The sequence below is a fragment of the Argopecten irradians genome, chromosome 3 (assembly GCF_041381155.1).
Source record: "Argopecten irradians isolate NY chromosome 3, Ai_NY, whole genome shotgun sequence".
Taxonomy (NCBI): domain Eukaryota; kingdom Metazoa; phylum Mollusca; class Bivalvia; order Pectinida; family Pectinidae; genus Argopecten; species Argopecten irradians.
In genome coordinates this window covers 65,519,027-65,539,758 of record NC_091136.1, presented here as the reverse complement: position 1 = coordinate 65,539,758, position 20,732 = coordinate 65,519,027, and the positions used below count along the sequence as shown (strand labels likewise).

At 35.4% G+C, this 20,732-nt stretch overlaps 1 protein-coding gene and 1 pseudogene across 1 annotated transcript; one reads left to right on the top strand and one right to left on the bottom strand.

Moving 5' to 3' along the window:
• The first annotated feature begins 6,311 nt into the window (after positions 1–6,311).
• On the top strand, positions 6,312–11,455 carry LOC138319370 (uncharacterized; annotated as a pseudogene).
• A 524-nt stretch (positions 11,456–11,979) lies between these two features.
• On the bottom strand, positions 11,980–18,936 carry LOC138319371 (uncharacterized). Its single transcript, XM_069262463.1, has 3 exons — positions 18,210–18,936; positions 14,003–14,070; positions 11,980–12,573 (listed from the first exon to the last, which is right to left on the bottom strand). The coding sequence occupies exons 1-3, from the start codon at positions 18,816–18,818 to the stop codon at positions 12,453–12,455; spliced, it is 798 nt and encodes a 265-aa protein (XP_069118564.1). The 5' UTR covers positions 18,819–18,936; the 3' UTR covers positions 11,980–12,452.
• Positions 18,937–20,732: the final 1,796 nt, after the last annotated feature.

Genomic DNA, 20,732 nt, shown 5'->3' with positions numbered 1-20,732 from the left:
GGTACATGATATAGGATAGGGTACATACAGCTGGTACATGATATAGGACAGGGTACATACAGCTCGTACGTGATATAGGACAGGGTACATACAGCTCGTACGTGATATAGGACAGGGTACATACAGCTCGTACATGATATAGGATAGGGTACATACAGCTCGTACGAGATATAGGACAGGGTACATACAGCTCGTATGTGATATAGGACAGGGTACATACAGCTCGTACGAGATATAGGATAGGGTACATACAACTCGCACATGATATAGGACAGGGTACATACAGCTGGTACATGATATAGGACAGGGTACATACAGCTCGTACGTGATATAGGACAGGGTACATATAGGTCGTACGTGATATAGGACAGGGTACATACAGCTCGTACGTGATATAGGACAGGGTACATATAGCTCGTACGAGATATAGGACAGGGCACATACAACTCGTACATGATATAGGACAGGGTACATACATCTCGTACGTGATATAGGACAGGGTACATATAGCTCGTACATGATATAGGCCTGATAGGGTACATACAGCTCGTACGTGATATAGGACAGGGTACATACAACTCGTACATGATATAAGGACAGGGTACATACAGCTCGTACATGATATAGGATAGGGTACATACAGCTTTTTAGGACAGGGAAAGTTTGTAAGGCAGACCTTGGGAATACAGCATGATACATAATGTGAGTCAACTTGGATCATTTTACTTTACATTTCATGAATTTCTCACTTCACTTAAATATTTTTTTGTGTCAATTTAACCTTAATCGATAATATCTTATACGATCTTACCAATCATAATCGTCCATGTAACGGCGAGCGGTAATCAAAAGAAGATCAAATCAGCTGATCGTGGGGAGGACATATTTACACGAGTTCACACACATGTTCTTAACGTTACATGTATAAGGTACTGATGATATTATAAATATATAAAACGTTATATATATACATGTCATTAAATATCAAAGAAACATAATTTAAAAAAGCATGACAATTTATTGACTCGTGCCCTATCCGGGCCTCGAACTCACGATCTACGGCACCCAATCGCCTATCCAAACATACAGTCGTGTGCCAAAAGTCTTCGTAATTTTAATTTTCCCCTATATATTCTATGTATTTTTACATTTTTGCTTAGATTTTTCCTGATCTCATCTAGGCACAGATTTTAATCAAATTTGACATACTTGTAGAAAATTATCTACACTTTCAGCTAGTAATATTTACATAATTTTCCTTCGTGCACTTTTTGAGAAAACCGTATTTCATTACCACGCAAAACTTTTTCGTTGCCATTTTGGTAAAAACAAAGAAGGAAATGACGTCATAACTTTAAGTGGTGCACAAAAAATTATATAACTTGAAAACGAAATATCGGAAAATTATACAAATATTATGAGCTGAAAGTGTAGATAATTCTCTACAAGTATGCCAAAATTGATTAAAATTTACCAATAGACAAGATTAGGAAAAATCAAAGAAAAAATGTAAAAATACATAGAATATATAGGGAAAAATAAAAATTACGAAGACTTTTGGCACGTTACTGTACCTGCGCCTTCTACCACTGCGCCACATCCATCAATAAATTCAATTTATTGTCATGCTTTGTTAAATTGTGTTTCTTTGATATTTTATACACGTCATTATGAACATCTACACTGGACAATTTTGAAAATACAAGCTGAAATTTGCTGAAACATTCTTTAATATTATGTAACTATGAAAGGCGGTGCGGGCACTTAGTGGGGCTAGTTGAACCAGTCTAAGGGCACGTTGACCCAGTGGTTCAACTTGCCCCATCGTAGGTGGCTCAACTAGCCCCGCGTATAGTATAAATTTTTAATGGTCTGACAAATAGTTTTGATACGAAATGATACGCGTGATTCTACAGATCTCGACGGTACATAATTCATATAAATCACAATAAGAAATATAATCACAATAAGGAAAATACATAATTCCCGAAAAAATACTTTGGAGTGTGAAAAATAATTTTCTTGTATTAAAAAAAATGTTATGGGAATATCGACTTACCTCTTTTGCTGACGTCCACTTCAAATAACGGCGGCTTCAGAAAAATCGATTATGACGTCATAAACATGACGTAAAACTATTTCCCGCCACTTGTTCAACTAACCCTGTGGCTCAACTACCCCCACTCTCCCCTACTGAAATTTGTAAAAATGTTGTAAATTTTGTGAATTCTGCATACAACTTGAGATTCTCCATCACTTGAGTTGCATCATTATTAAGTTAAATTTTTATCTAAAGTTCATTATAAATATCATATGCATTATTTCATGAGTATATTACATTATTCTATGTATAATGTATTTGTATTTTACTAAATTATATAATATCTTATTATAATACTATTTATTATGTTACATTGTGTTTCCTTTATTCGTTTTACCTATGTAATACGGTCAATAAAGGGTTTTCGTATTCGTATTCGTATTTCGTATTCGTCCAATTTCGCGCCAACTCAATAGTGCCCGCCAATCTCTCCCAGAGTTCAAGCGGTCACCACATTCATCTCTGTCAACGGCTCACGAACTGGACGTCTGTTGACCTTGGGTCACAGAATATTACGTCATGACGATTGTTTGATACATTGCGTCCCCTGTATGTATGACGTCACAGTGATTGTTTTTGAAACGTCGCACGTCGTATACAAATCGTGACTATTTACTTACAAGTAAATCACGTGTATCCGCAAAAGAATCCATTATTGTTTGGTTTGAAATTAAATGATCAAATTGTATTATGTGAGAACTGACAGCCGTTTACAGGTAAATAATACAAAAGAAAATTTATAATTTATATTTAAGAATTTAGTATGCATTTGAAATACGTTTTTCACGACGCTTGAAATTTCGCTGGGCCGTTTGCAGAGGTGATATTGTGGGGACCGCAATTCACCCTGGGAGAGATTGAGTGCCCGCTTGCCCGGGCACTATTGCATATAGTACCCAAGTGTGTAGCCAATCAGAATCCAATATTCTGTCATGTGATGTACTACCCTGTTTTATCGATGGGACTATTTCATCTACCTTTATTGTTTAGTCGGTTGTCCATGGCAACACGCCGGAAGTTGCTAAAACTCAACTCTTTCCCGCCACATCAATGGCTGTTCCACTATACAAACATATTAGCTTATAAGCTTTATTTTGATTCTTTACTTTTCATGATTTGTCTCTTTTTAATCGGAATGTAAATATAAGCATTGGTTGTCATATTTTTTGACATGCATTGGTGTCTAACATACATTGGGCGTATATGTGACGGCGACTGCGAAAATGGGTACAGATGCGGCAAGCCTCATTCTGAGAAAAAGCCGTCTAAAATCACGAGACATTTTGCTGTATTTTTCTGTGACGTGATCGAAGACTTTTTATTATTTTTTTCACACAATATATTGACTAGTCTAGCAACACATAAGCTTGGACACCATGAAATGTACAATATAATTAAAGTCAATTTATTACTTTGTTTATCAACTGTAATAAACAACTGTTTGATCTCGTAAATTCTTTTATTCTTCGATCGGCAGATCCAAGGATTTATAAGTGAGAAGGATTCGTGTCTGTCTCTTTACATTACTAAACACCACGCGAGACGCCTATGAACCAGGAATAAAAACCGTTTTTCTCAACAAATACTTGTCTTATCGAGTCAAACGAAACACCAATGTAAAGTAAATTAAATTTCACAACGTTTATAACTTGCTTTAAAGACGGAAGATTTAGAAGAAATGTCTTAAACTATCGTTAAAAAATTACGACCGCTCATGAAATGGCAGCACGCTTCAGAAAGTAAGACGGTAACCCTCGCACCCCCATGCTACATCAAAGGCTGCGGCGGCGGATATCAAAGGAATCAGTTGTTGCCCAACGTCACAGTCAGTGCACAAACACAAAAGCACCGTGTCCAACCGTACTTTGGAGATTGCGGTTGAAGTAACGCAGAGTTTGCGGTTATCACCGGAAGGTGATGGAAAATTGAGAGGGTAGGTCCACGAAATTGTCAAATAACGAAATTCTAGAGAATCTATCAAAAAACTGAGTCGCTCACGGATTGTAGCACACATTGAAGAATTCAAGGCATGTTTCGCATATTGTCGATGTTTTTTGTGGAGTTCAAACACTCCACGACAAAAATCGAAATGATTTTTTTGTAAACAAATCAAAATTTCATAATGTTTTAAGCCATATTATTTTATATAAACACTTTCCATTTGTGTGTTGATGTTCTAAAAACACCCCGACTGAATGACATTTGTTTGTGTCAAGAAATTTCCATGAAATACTGAATTGAATTTTTGAAGGATGAGGTTGCGGTTGCATAAAGTAAAAAATGGGGGTTGCGGTTTTTGGTCATTCAATAGCTATAATGGGCGGATGATATTTGCCATTTTCCATGACCTCAGAGTGTTTCGGAGATGTTTGCGTTTAATGTTATTATCACTAAGACAATCAATTAAGTTTCCGTTCCGTATTGATCAGTTTTAATATTAGCAATGGTATGTATATGTAAGAATGGTATGTCAGCTTTAACTTTTCATTTGTTATTATAAAACTGTGTAGCAACAAACAGGAAAATTATACAAAATTATCATGAAGATCATGAAGCATTTTTCACCCCACGAAACACACCCGTACCCGTTATAAAAATACATGATGTGTATTGTGTTACTCTGTAGTCTTCGTAATAAGAGTAGGCCCTAGTAGCCGCTACAGAGACGCCTACTGCTACAGGCGCTTGATAACACAGTAAATAAATAAAAGTAAATAAAAAAATAAATAAAGATTGAATTGACCTTTGATAATTGAATGATTCTTATAGAGATTCATGTACCGTTCCCTTCCAACAACCTGATTTTATTTTTGAGTTGTGAATGGTCACTTTCATTGAACTCTCAACCATGCTACTTTTCAATTAGCAAAGAACAACAAAAAATCCTTCTCGAATCTCAAACTACCTAATTAGAGAAACAGGAGAGTTTATAAATGGGAAACAGAATGATCTATAACCTATGAACATGTGTCAAGCTTGTTACTGTTTGTCCCATTTAACTCAGAACATCTGTTTTCGGCAATATTTCGAAAAATAATCAACCGATTTTAATGCTCGATACATCGTTTTTTTAGAATTCTGTTTGTCGTAACAGAATCAAGGTAATCAGACAAGAAACAAAAATGTTTCCTTCTTCGGCACTAGTAAAATTTTGTCCCACGACGACGTCCCTATTACGCTTTAAAAAATCTACGCGTTTTATATGCTAAATTTAGATTATGTGAACATGACTAAGAAATAGCAACTGGGCGAATGAAAAAAAATCCCTATGAAATCATGTAGACTATGTAAAAAATATTTGGTGGTGGAAAATGAAGAGCACTTCTTTTTTCATTGTTCTTTAAATCAGCAAGCAAGAGTAAGATGTCTTGCCAACTATAATATAAATCAAAATCTCTCCGATAAAGAAAAATTAATTGATATTCTAAAATCCATATATTCATAGACTATGTAAAAAACACTTGAATCATTGCTAAAAAACGATATAAAAAGATACACAGTTTACTGGCACCTAATTATAAATAATTTAGTAATCGATGCAGTAAGTCGAAAAGGGGGATAAGCTGCACCAGATGGTATCATTTCGTCCATTTAGGACTCATCTGACAATCCGCACTCATAAAACCTACTTTATCCCAACCGCAACAATCAATGACGTTACTTTTTTACTTTACATTTTCCGCAACCACGAAAAACTACTTTATGTCAACCGCAATAATGACGTTACTTTTACCGACACATTTTCAAAATCGTATCTCTCAATCATCCGGTATTAGATTTAGAAAATCTTTTGAGAGGCTGTTTACAAGGGTTCGAAATTATAATATAAATCAGTTGATATTGGTCTAGACTAGATTTGTAAAGCAGCATGAGATCATGAACTTGACAATTGGCGAAAAGTGGCAAAAATTATGCACTGTACGTAGGTGTTTGAAATACTGGGGCCATACAGAAACAGGTTACCGCTTCCGATTTTGGATATATCATCTCTGTTCTCCGTGCACACTTCAGATTTCTGAAAAAAAGCTTCCTGATGAGAAATATGACATTTTCTCTTCCGACTTACCTCCGTTTTCCGGCTCATAACCGCAAACTCTGCGTTATTTCAACCGCAATCTCCAAAGTACGGTTGGACACGGTGAAAAGCGCCTGCGCTGTCTTTGCCTAAAACTCAGTGTGACTTATCCTTCTCATATACGTCCTTGGCAGATCCAATTATCTTTGCTTCTTGCCGACAAACTTGATAACTGCTGTGAAGACATGATGTGTTAAATAAAATACGACACTAAATTAAATGTGTTACTTATTATATTGGCTTATGAGTTAATTGTTTTGTTTCAAAATAATAAATGTGCATTGTTAATATACTGGAATCCCAAAGATGACACAAGCTTACGCATATTTATAGAAGCACGGACCCGAACCAAACACCCGGTGTTTACGGGAGATCACTCTAGTTAGTTTCTTAGTGGCGTAATGACAACAACACGTACGTTTACATCTCTCTGAATTGTCATAGTGTGTAATCTGCAATGATGATTACTTGATCAATGAAAACCAAGCCCGGTAGGTGAGATACGATGTTATATTAATGAAGGAACGTTCAAACTGAGTAGTTAAAGTAGTATCACTTTATACTTCGCGATGTTGTGAAACGCGTATCGTACGTAAGCTTATACGTATTCGACAGTTTGAATTAATGTACCATGGCACGAAATCATTAAAATGAGTCAACTATCTACTGCAACGAACAATAGTTGTTGTAGCATTCCAGCAGAAATTATTTTGAATCAGGATAAACCATTTATAGATGAAATAGAGACTGTTGATCAACTTTATTATTCAAGACTGTACACATCATCCGAGGGTAGCGCCGATGCTTTCAGAGAACTTTCGTCAGATTCCAGTGAAGACGAGTGTAATTACGAGTCCGATAAGTCATCAGATGATAATGATGTTGTATTTGTTTCAACAGATCCCACTGAATGTGACACTATTGAATATATAGCACAGGCAAAATTTCGTAATGACACATGTGGCTGTAAAGTGTATGGTGGAGAAGCATGTAGTGTAAAAATATACTTAGAATCGGCATTTGAATTTAGAGAACATTGTCACCAATTAACACATGATGAACTAGATATTACTGTTAAGGCTGAGCTATTTGCTCATCGTAAATCTGGCAGTCATACCCAATCTAAGAAACACAAGATAAAGGAACGAGAGCGACCATATCAGGAGTTTTATTTCAATGGAATCCGTGTTTGTAGAACTACATTTTGTTTTATTCATGGCATCAGCAAGAACAAATTACAGGCAATTAGTAAGTCACTAGATACTGTTGGTTTGATGCCACGAAAACATGGAAATTCTGGAAAAGCTCCGCATAATGCTCTCTCTGTACAAGACAGACAGAATATCAAGACATTCTTGTAAAAATTTGCTAGAGACAATGCATTGCCTATTCCGGGAAGATTACCAATTTACAAGTCTGAAAAAGTGCTTCTTCTTCCCTCGGATACAACTGCCATGGACATTTTTGAAAAGTTTGATTCACTGGCCGGCAAAATGAATTATAGACGAGTGAGTCTACGCACCTTCCAAAGAGTATGGCATGATCTATGCCCATATATCACAGTCATGAAACCATGTACAGACTTGTGTAACTCTTGCCAAATTTTTTCATTGAAATTATCTGCTACTGGTTCAATAAATGATGATGAAAAGAAACAAGTCTTGGAGGAATACTGTACTCATAAGTGATATAAGTCAGGCAAAACAACAGAGAGATGTATACAGAAAGCAGTGCACAGAGAGTAAAGAAAAGTTCAAGTTATTGTCAGAAGCAGAGAAGACAACAGGTAATTAATAATAATGAAATACAAATTAATATTTACATTTTTTGCTGAGCAATAGATTCTTCAGATAGACATCTTTAAATAAAGCATATAAGAATTATTCAAAGTTTATATAGATTATTATTTTAAACAGGTTCCAAGTCTGTTATTACAGCTTTTCAGCCTAGCTTTCAGTAGACTAGAATGTTAAGATAAAGACCACTCGTGTATACATACTGGGGTATATAATATTACATGAAATGCCTTTCAATTTTTCTTACATAAAAAACTTTTAAATTTTTATTCATGAATTGGGAAAAAATCTGAATGTTCATAATGAAATCTTATTTGATTTCAATTAAACTTAACTACATGTACAATGTATTTGATTTTTAAGAACAAATGTATTTATCAAATTAATTATATATAAAAAAAAACCCAAATATACTTGATGTAGTAATGCTCATGTTATGTAGAAATGTATACGGTTGTCTTTATTTCTTTGTAGGCAATTCACCCTGTACAGTTGATGGTGCTTTCCACTATTCCTGGGATTTCGCACAACAAGGTCATTTTCCCCATCATGCTCAACAAGTTGGTCCAATCTTCTTTAAGACACCAAGGAAATGCAGTGTCTTTGGAATCTGCTCGGAAGGTTCAGGTAATTAACCCCCGAGTTTTACTTTAATAAGCTTAAGATAATCATAAAACCAATTAATTAATTGATCTTTAAAATACATCAGTTTTATGATTTGCAAATTAAATCAAATCAAACATAATCAATTATTGGTAATTTAAATTACATGTATATCATTTACCTTAAACACCTTTTTATTGAAAATTTCCTTTAATGATATGAGATTTCAATTAAAAATTGAGTGACAGTGATGATTCCAGTGGTACACATTTGTTGATATTGCCAATGAAACTGGTAGGAATTAACTACAGTATTCCTTTACTTGATCAATACATTGTAATTATTCAACAGGACAGCAAGTTTTCTATTTGGTGGATGAGGCTGAAAGTTCAGGAGTAGGAAAGGGAGCTAACTCAGTTATCAGCATGGTCCATCACTATTTTCATCATCATGGACATGGAGAAGAGATCGCCAACATCCATTTTGACAACTGCAGTGGACAGAATAAAAACAACATTGTGTTGTGGTATGCCCTTTGGAGGGTGATAGTTGGTAAGTCCCCTTCATAGGTTTGTTAGGCTTGAACTTCAACCACAATTTTGTATGTATATATGCTGATCTTAAAATTTTCATTTCTCCATATATAGAATTATGACATTTTCCTGTTTTAATAAACCAAATTGTGCAATAAAATGATGGAATTTCATATTTCAGACATTTGAGATTTAAAAGTCAATACCACATCATGACCTGATTAATTTGTAGCATTAGAACTACATGAATACCTTGAGATTGGGTGGGGAGGTTTAATATATGTATAAATTAGTCACTGACTTTCAGATTTACTATTTCAGTCATCAATCAGTCTACAATTTAAATATTTTGTTTCTCAAAAGATCAAATTAAAATATTCAAATTTGGAACTTATTATAGATTTGCAACAATTAATTATAAGTATTTTTTTTTATATTGATATTGTACAGCAGTAGTACCTATAATATCCTTCTAATGGTAATTTTTAAAGTTTTTTGTAGAACAATGAACTCATTTTTTGTTTTATTGTATTACACAGGTCTTCATGTTGGTATCCAGTACTCGATGATGATTGCTGGCCATACAAAGTTTGATCCTGACTGGCATTTTGGTGTGTGGAAATTGCGCTGGAGATCTAGTAATGCTGAAAGTTTAGAGGAGGTTGCTCGCACAGTTACAACTTCATCACGGAGTGGACACAATATTCCACAGTTGGTTCAAGATGAGGAAAAACCAGTCATCTTTAGGGACTGGAAGTGTTACCTGAAACAATACTTCAAGCCATTGAAAAACCTGACAAAATACCACCATTTTCTTGTGGAATCTACAAAGCCAGGTGAAGTGTTGTGTAAGGAAGTCGGTGACTCACTTCCAGTGTCAGTCAATCTACTTAAGAGAAAGGAAGTCCTTCCATCTGCAGAAGATGAACCAGAGGAAATTGTGTCAAAAGGACTAGATCCTTCTAGACAATGGTACTTATATGACAATATTAGGGAATTTTGTAAAAGTGAAAGTTCAAAAAACAATACCTGTCCAAAACCCACTGTACCAAAGTCAGAAATGGATCTGACAGAAAGCAACCAAGTACCAAATGTTCCATGCAAACGGAAAGGTTTACTTTTACGATGAAAATGACTGCTATATTACATTGTTCACATTTGTAAGGCGTGTCTTGTCTTCAAAAGATCTGTAGTGATGGAAATAAGTTTATTTTATGTAGGAATTTGTGAGCGGATATTCCTTTTGACAACAGAACTTTGTCTTTAAATGTATATGTATATATACACATGACCTTTGATTCTACCACCTAGTGTTGGACTGATTATTGTTTTTAATTGATGATCGATCGATTATGATTTTCCTAAAGACTATCGATTATGAAATTCAATAATCAATTATTAAAATGGGAGATAACTTGTGCTTATTTTATATTGTTCTGAACCTTTATTATTTGTATATTGGTGTAAAACAAATTTTCTCAAAATGTCTTAGACATGTTAGATAAACAATAATTTGAATTAAAAAAAACACTTCGTTGAACCGTTGCCACAAGATATCTTTCTAAAATTCTTCAGAGAAAATAAAAGGTTGAATACATAAATATAAAAAAAGTTTTCTATAAATGTAATCCAAATTCAAAATTGATAATTAGTAGGTTGTCCTAAACCGATCATTGAATGTGATTTTACAACCGATTATTAACACTAAGTAGCCTTCACTGTTTGTTTTTTATTGGCTGTCTCCCAATTTTTATCTATTCCTAGTGGATATACTAGTACTATTAAACTTAGACTGATTTTAAAGTTGGAAATTAAAAGTAATTGAGGATCAATATTACTAATATATTAGACACAAAATTAGTACCGATGTAGGGAAGTGAAGTAAGGCTGTGTGCATATAAATTTTACATGTATATATATAAATCGGTGTGATTTTAAACGGCCCCCTCCCTCTTCCTTTTCCATTTTTACCTGATTTTTCCAGCCTATTTCTACCAATTCTCAGTAATTATTCCAATATTTTACTGAATGTTATTATTTTACTAGCTTCATGATCTATCAAACATTTAAGAAGTGTGACCATTTCAATATTTATGGCTTTGGAGTTAATATTTAGATTTTGAATTCTTTCAAAAATTTTGACATTAGATTATCTCCCTTTGATGTATATTCATTTGTACGTGTAACGACGTTTTAAAATGATATGGACAATTTATTTTTCGTAATTAAGAAGGGATAACATAAAATATTTGTTTGGTTTTGAAATATATGTTGTTATTCAAAAGTATTGACATGTCAATATATCCCTTTTGTTATGTGTTGCAAATATTATACTTTTATGACGTTATTTGACTTTTGTGTTTTCTGTGTTCAGTGAAGTGATACAGGTAAACAAACAAATTTTTCTCCATAACCGTACCACATAGAGACCTATTTTTTTGGATTTACATGATTTATAATGTAAGCTTGCAAAAAATGTATAAAACTCAATTTGTCAATTTTCCTCATCTGACCCCATTTTCGCCGTCGCCGTCACATATATCTATCAACATCTAACGCGCACCATTGACTATGCTACATGTAGAACACCAAATGTATGTTACACACCAATGCATGTCAAAAATATGACAACCAATGCTTAATTGAATAATAAAAAGAAATTAAAAGGAAAAAATGATAAAGTTACATAGGGTATTCGACCCTGAAAGGAAACTAATCTGCGGGTTTAGATAAAGCAATGCACAGTGAAGGGTGTACCAATCTACAGCCCGTAGTTGGACAATAGTCTAATTAAAGTACTAATCACAGCAAACACTGACATCATAGCTATGTTTAAACATTCATATTCAATTCTCAATAACAACAAGGAAGGCGGGAATTTAAAAAAAAAAAAAACTTATTTTTTTTATAAATAGGTATAATTTATGTGTAGATGAATAAAAATAAAAAACGAAAATTTTAAAACTCGAATATAGTGTGATTATATATACAAATATACATGTGCATTTTAATGTTCATTATATGTGCATTATATAATAATATATAACACTGCAGAACTGCATTAACAATATACCCGCGTTAGACATTTCCAGACTGCTTTCATTATCAAGTTTTATGATAAGTAATATACAAGATGTCCCAAAATGTAAGATCACCAAATTACAAATTTCTACTACGAATTGACACCATCCTATATTTGTGGAACAAATGTAAGTATTTTGGAACCGTACAACTACCATGATAAGTATTTTCTAACTGTTTCTGCTAGTTTTTAAATGTTCATTGTTTTATACTTTTTCTAATACGTTTTATACGGTATGACTGTTCTATCAGAGTATGTTTGATTACGTCTGCCCTAGGACTCTGGTACCTCCCTCCTCCACCGGCCGTACAAAACTGGGTAGTCGTTCGTCCTCCAGAATGTCCGCGGCTAATTCACTCTCCGAGTCGGAACTGCACAAACACCTGTCAACATCCAATGAAACGCCTTAGAAATAATGGTATAATAGTTTGCGCTGACATTAAATCAATATCGGTATATAAAGATTTTCCGTGCGTTCCATTTGCAGATTCGTACCAGCTGTATCGAACGCGCCGTACCAGCAGATCTGTACCGGTACACACTTGGATCCAAGATGGCGAACTCGAGATTTTTCATTTGTGATCGAAATGATTTCTTTGTTGAAAACAAGACAAGGGATATGTATATTCGCAAAAATTACACGAATTATTTATTTCAATGAATGCCGAAACTATTTAAGTATTTTTTTTATATCAATTTTACTGTTAAAAGCGAAAATTCTTGGCTTTTATATTCAAAGCGTATCTTTCATATGGGTGCCGCCATCATGGACAAATCCAAACGCGTTCCATTTGGCTGTGGCATTTGGAATTCGCAAATGGAACGCACGGATTGTAACACGCGTGTGTCAGTTGTCACGAAGAGAGCGCGGTTGCAATATTGGCGGGAATGCACTGCAATCGAAACACCTTCACGATCTTGAACGACGAGTTCCGATAAACAAGAATTCCACGGAAGTGGATGTCGACCCTGCACAGTATCACAAAAAAGTCCCGTACCTCTTGCAAATATTGACATATTTTGACCATGATATAAAGCAATTTATAAGATTTCGTTGAAATTGGACTATAAATTTTATACTAAAGTTATCGAACGGAAACCATGGATTTATCTGTTTTGACGATTTTAAAGTCCCGTAATTCTTGCAAATATATACGGATTTTGACCATTATCGAACTCATATGAGATCTAATTGATATTAAGCAATATACCAAATTTAATTGAAATCGGACAATAAATGATGAAGTTATCGCAAGAAAACCGTTTCACGGACGCCGACACCGACGACACCGACATAGTGATACCTAAGTGTCGCCCTTGCGTTGCAAGCGACACAAAAATGATAACTAAAGGGGAATCAAAGTATTTTAAATCTTCATTTACACACAAAACTATGGTGGTGGGGAAACATGAAAAATAAAAAAATAAAGTTGTTGTATGCTAACGCAATACAATTACGTATTGAACGCGACACTTCAACGTGCATCGCAATATTACTATTGCATGCAAACACAAAACAAACTTCATATGAACGCAATAGTATTGCGTGCGAACAAAATAATTATTACACGTGTAAATTTTATGTAAACCGACTTCGCCGGGGTTACATAATTAACACGTGCTCCATTATAATTACACCCTCATAACCTCAACAAAATAAAAACATATTCCTTAAATGAACGCAATATACGCAATAGATGTATTGTAAATGAACGCAGTCGTATTGCGTGTGAACGATATCAATTATTGCGCGCTAACGCAATAAATACCTCGTGTATCGCTGTACTACGAATGTATAGCATATGATCTTACTCTTGTATGGTTTTCTTTGTCACATATTTGGCTCCAATGGTTTCGAGTTCTTCTGCAAAATCATACAACTGGAAAACACAAATAAAAACAATGGTTAATTAAAAAGCTGACAATGCAAGTTAAAAACATGCATTTGAAATTAAAAAAAAAAGATAACGAAATATTTTTTTCGAAAATTTTTTCTGAGACATCCCCTAGTTATGACAGTGCGGTATCTAAGGAAGTGGCAGCCATTTTTCTTTTGCTCTGCTTAGTAACCTTCACTGGCCAACCCCCTATATAGAGCACGGGACACTTGACAAACGTGTGTCATTCTAAACATGTCTTGTCTCAGATACACATGCCCCGATATTGCAAATAACAATGTCAAATTGAAAATAAACACTGCACTCACCTGACAATATTTCATTGAAGTAATAGATGAATGTGTTGTCAGCTATATCCCAACATATGTCCAATACGAACTAATAAAACACTTCAATATACACTAGGTTTTACACGTGCATGTACATCGACACGTGTGTGTCCTTGATAGTTGTCGCTCTTTCGGGTCAGGTACTATAGTCAGGTGTATAGGGTCTGCATCGAGTACGATGATATACGTGGAGGGTGACACCCTTATATCCCTACGGCCTAATACTCCGAAGGCCCGTTAGTCCGAAGGTCCAATAGTCCTAAGGCCCTTTAGTCCGAAGGCCCAATAGTCCGAAGGCCCGTTAGTCCGAAAATTAGTAAATATTGCAAGTTATATAGTTGTTATAATTAACGTACAGTTGCATTTTCACGAAACATTTTTTTGCAGTGCTGATCTGACAATTTCTAAGTTTCTTCATGGAGCATTGCAAGGTCAAAATTACATCAAAAGAAAAAAAAATTATAATAAAAAAGTTAATATGTTATATTTCAATAATTAAATTTTGCTTGTTACGAGCATTTTCATTGGCTTGAAAATTCACTTTATCAGCCCATAAAGGAAAAAAATGGCGTCGCCGTTTGTGACGTTGCTTCTGATTGGCTGAGATGACGGCGTAATGATTTCATAGACAAAAGAGTCCCAAAATAAATTTTGAGTATTGAAGAGATTATCTTAAGTAAATTGAATTATACGGATTAATTTGAATAATTTTTTATGTTATGGAGATATAACATTAGAATCTGAGTGTACTCTCATCATAAACCGCTTCGCGGTTTATTTAGAGTACACTAAGATTTTTGTGTTAATCTCCATAACATAAAATATCTATTCAAGTTAATCATTAATAAGATATCTCACAAGCATACGTTCGATGAATTATCTTAAAAACATACAAGCTTTAAGATTTCCTATTGTAAGCCTTATGTACACTGTAATTTGATTGCATTAGAATTAAGTTGCTCCATGAATAAATGAATTATATAATCAAATCTTACCGAAAAATGACCTTTATTATACCTGTAAACGTCGTTATATTGTACAATATGTACATGTATTTAACGACTTGTTTTTGCGTTTCCTTCCCCTTTCTTTGACTTGTTTATTATACCCTTTATGACGGAAATGGCCCGCATAATGATATTTTTTTATGGGGAGATTTTAAACCGGATTGCACTGTACATATGAAATGCATATACTCTTTAATATCATATCCGTTCACGTATTTTAAGATTATGCTCTTTTTTTTAAAATTCGCAACATTTCGTTGTTTATTATCATTTTTCGTATCAAATATATAGAGTCACATACATGTAATTATATATAGTAAGTAGACCTTAGCACTTTTGCTTGGAAAACTGTAATAAACGTTTGTTTCATTTCGAAAAATGTTCGCACATAAATTCCAGTTATATTATCTGTTTTCGGACTAACGGGCCTTCGGACTATTGGGCCTTCGGACTAACGGGCCTTAGGACTAATGGGCCTTCGGACTAACGGGCCTTCGGACTATTGGGCCGTAGGGATATAAGGCGGTCACCTACGTGGAGATATGTGGACGGATTATTTTATGGATTTCTATTCACTTGCGTTGAAATTTTATTTTGAGAAACATCTAAATGACAACTTAGAGGAGTTGACATGTTTTCTTGCTAAAACAAGTCCCATATCGTTTTACAGGTGAGGGTTTTGTTTACCTATTTGTAGGTGATATATACTGTGGACTGCTAGGTGTATATGTACATGAATGAGCGCACGTGTGTCGATTCACGCGCTTTATATAGGGGTCGGTGAGTCGTCGGAATGTAAAACAAAAATGGCTGTCCTCAACCGGGGAATGTCTCATAAACGATTCTTGAAATTCGAGTACACTTATTTAAAAAAAAATCATTTTAATAATTTTAATTTGCATTGTCAGCTTTAAGTCTCCCAAAATGAATACCGCATAATAGAGATTTAGTGTTAAAAGTTCAAAAAAGTTGAGATCCGGAAATCGTATATGGTTTAGGAATAACAATTAGTTTTATTCTGCTGTATCATCAGATATCAATCTTATATAATATGACTGAAGGCAAGGCCTTAAAGGGTGCAGCCATATATTTCAGTAACCATTCATTATGCAATGTTAAAAAGTGCAATTTATGGAAATAACGGAACCGAATTTTCCGTGTATTTTTTATTCATATATACGCACTCTATCCTTGTCCCCAAACCCTTATTTGAGAAGAAACAAATTTCATTTCCGTAACAGATATTCCGTTTTTGGTCAGCTGATCATATTGGAAGATGGTCCAAATTACTTGAGCCACAGGTGTTCGTTTCTAATATAAGTATAAGTATAATACTGGGTCAAGGTCTATAACTCGGCCGGCCATATAACACTACCCAATTTCAGAAAAAGTATGATTATTAACCAACCGTATAGGATATAATAATAGGAATACTCTCAATCGACAGCCAGATAATTTATCTTTATTTTGGTATATGATACAATATATATCATGCCGTATAAATGTCACTAGGTATCCAAAAACATCGGAAAACAGCCAGATTTCAACTGGTCGGACACTGTGGTGTCCTCCGATGAACACGCCAGGGCTCTAATGGGTAGCTCAAAAACCACTGCATGTCAACACTTCAGCGTCATAAGAATGAAAGTTTGGTAGAAAACAAACTTACCGGTTAGTAAATCCCTGGATAAATACCATCCATTTGCCTAACGTAGCCCTTTGAAATTTCCGATTGAAAAAAATTTATGTCTCTAGCCGCCATGTAAGTATGTGTGCAGTAGATTTGTTTTGTCGGCGTTGATTGGCTCTCGAAAATTAATTGACCAATCAACGCCGAGAAAACAAATGTACTACACACATATCAACATGACGGCTAGAGACACACATTTTTTCAATCGGAAATTTCAAAAGGCTGTATTGCGCAAATGGATGGTACATAGATAAACACTAACATACCGGTAAGTTTGTTGTTTACCAAACTTTAATTCCTATGAAGCTGAAGTGTTGACATGCAGTGGTTTTTGAACTACCCATTAGAGCCCTGGCGTGTTCATCGGAGGACACCACAGTGTCCGACCAGTTGAAATCTGGCTGTTTTCCGATGTTTCTGGATACCTAGTGACATTTATACGGCATGATATATATTGTATCATATACCAAATTAAAGATAAATTATCTGGCTGTCGATTGAGAGTATTTCTATTATTATATCCTATACGGTTGGATAATAATCATACTTTTTCTGAAATTGGGTAGTGTTATATGGCCGGCCGAGTTATAGACCTTGACCCAGTATTATACTTATACTTATATTAGAAACGAACACCTGTGCTTGAGCGCTTGCAAATAAAGAGCGATAGCACTAAGCTTCTGCCTGATAAAGATTACGTTCGTCGGATCATTGGAGCCCCCTTTCTACATGACGTCACAGTGATTGTTATTGAAACGCAAAATGCAAATCGTGCCTATTTACTTACAAGTAAATCTAGTGTGTCCTCAAAAGAATCCACGTGCCTATTTACTCACAAGTACAGTAAATCCAGTGTGTCCTTTTGGTTCAATATTAAATTATCAAATTATATTCTGTCAGAAATAGCAGTCGTTTATAGGTAAATGATACAAAAGGAAACTTGAAATATGTATCAAAGAATTTGGTTTTGTCCGAAATACGTTTTTCAAAAATCTTGAAATTCCCGTGGGCCGTTTACAGAGGTGAAAAGTAGGGGCCGTAATGTACATACAGTACCCTGGGAGATATTGCACTTTTATGTATCCTTTTCATTACCTCACTATCCAAGTAGAATTGGTGGAGTTTCTCCAGTAGAACTTTGCTGACTCCAAGAGGCACGTGGTTGGTGTCTAGCAGAAACACAGCCCTTTGAGGTTCCATCATGCCCGTCCGTCCCTCCAGACTGTCTTGTAAAACGTCAATAACCGGCTGATAATCATCAAAATCCAGCGTTTCCTTCCAGAACTTATCTTCTATCTCTTTCATAGACATGTAAACCCACGATGTAGGATCATCCGGGATGGGTTGACATGGACCGATCGGAGTGCGGTCCAGTTCTGCCTTCCATTCCGCGCTGGATAGGAAATTCCATTTTGAAACAGAGTTATCTAAATCGGTGACAGAGATGATACCGAGTTCGTCGTCTTTTAGATCGATTGTAGGCTGTGGTGTAAAGATTTCTTTGGCTGGGTAGTTGACAGGCTCTGAAGGTGGTGTTATTATATCTTTAGCCGCTTTTGATTCACATTCTCTGGGTCCTTTAATCCGAATACGAGGCAGTTTTCCAGTGGCTTTAATACAGAGAACTGGCTCAGGACACATATATGAAGGATAAAACAGTCCAAAATCTTCCACGACATGATGTTGATATGCTGTGCGCTTCATGGCGCCGGTTATAAATTCGGTTTCGGACGTAACCACACCACCTTGTCCCTGTAACTACAGCCACATCCTAGCCTTCCAAAGTCTTGTTTTCGCCTGACTGTTGCTTAGAGCTGTGATGATGCTTCATTGTGACGTCACAGATATGTGACGTCATAATTGATTAGCGCCAATGTTTCGATGTATTTCTACTGAACATCGCCAACTACTATAGGTGAAATTCACATAATACCGGACACTTTTCTCGAGGTACAATTTGGTGTGACTCGTATCATAGTTGCTCATCTACCAGAAGATGTTGTTTTACCGGACACCGATTGCTTTCAGGATCTCAATACAAAGAAATGTTTCATTGGATAATCATATAAAATTCTAATAAAAAGATAGACTCTGAATGGAACTACAAAATATTGCTTGAATAAGTTGTCGGCGTTTAAAATTAATGTTAATTGTGGTTCTGTAAAGTATGGTCACTTATACAAGAATGGATGATACTGATTGAAGAGAATAACGTCGGTTACAGCTTGTATTGACGCCATGGCATGCTGTACCGAGTCCAGGACGCGCCCCTCCACAACACATTGTAGGAATGGCTGTATAATTATACGTTCAATCCAATTTAAATAACAGTTTCCTTGTGGTCCCTTACAATCCTCTATATATGTGACCTCACAAGTTTACTGACCAGGATCAGGATCAATTCTCAGTATACAATCAGATCATGTTGTCACGTATTTCGGATATTGACAAATATTCACTATTGTAAAATATATAAAAATCAAATCATATGCATGTACCCTAGGAATATATACAAATATATTCGGAAATATTAAGAAAAAATCCAAGATAGCATTTTAACCATGTTCAATCGAACTGCAGACAATGACAACTGTGTCAGTGCCACCTTGTACCGGTATATTGGGCCTTACCCTTGATTCCCAGCGGCGGATTTTCGGAGACGTTTCCTACAATCTGCGTTTAATAATTTCGAAGATTGCTGATTCTTCCCAAGGAGATACGATTTTATATCTGTTCTATCAACACAAACGCTTTCCCCCTATTTTGTGTTTTACTAACAGAAGTGTCGATATGGAGACTTTAGTATACACGTAGTTTCATGGAAGATTCATGCTGCAATGATTGCTTCATGAGATGCCATCATTTCATTATTATTTGTCTTCGTGTTACCAAGACTTGCTGTTATCTATAGCAAGGTTCAAACTTACCAGTGTTATATTATCCTTTGTGCTTAGGTATTATTTTTGATACACAATGTATGTCGAAAGTCGATGATTAATTACTGTTTGTAACAAATGTTCATCATGTGACTTACACTTTCATATCGAACTCGTCCATTTCGGGTCAGCCATCATCTTTAAAAGCCTACAAGACCATATTTTGAAGTATCACTATGAAATAGCATTATGGCCATATCTTGACACGAGTCGTAATTCCGTAAGTGCCCGATGATGACAGTTTATAGTGCTCGGCGCCGATAAACACGAGCGCGCCTGGCGCTAGAGTGAAGGAGGTACAGTATTGTTTCATTAAAACAAAACCCCGATTATCAGGCATTGGGGACTGTCCTGACTACAGGGGTCCCATAGAGAATGTGTATCTAAGGGCAGCCCGAACGGCATCACCGGTGTGTGGTGTGTTCGATATGTTTACCAACATGGTGATCACACTCGAGATTGACCAGATAGGCTAACGTGTGACAGGTGACACTCCTTATCGATATGTACAGACTCTATACATGATGGGAGACACGAGCACAGGGACCTGGCACGAAAATTTTTATCCAACAGTATACATATATATATATTATAGTATACGGTTTGTTAAAAATTTTCGTGCCAGGTCCCTGTGGACACGAGCGCCAACTCAGTATAAATCGTTCACTGCACATGCACTGTG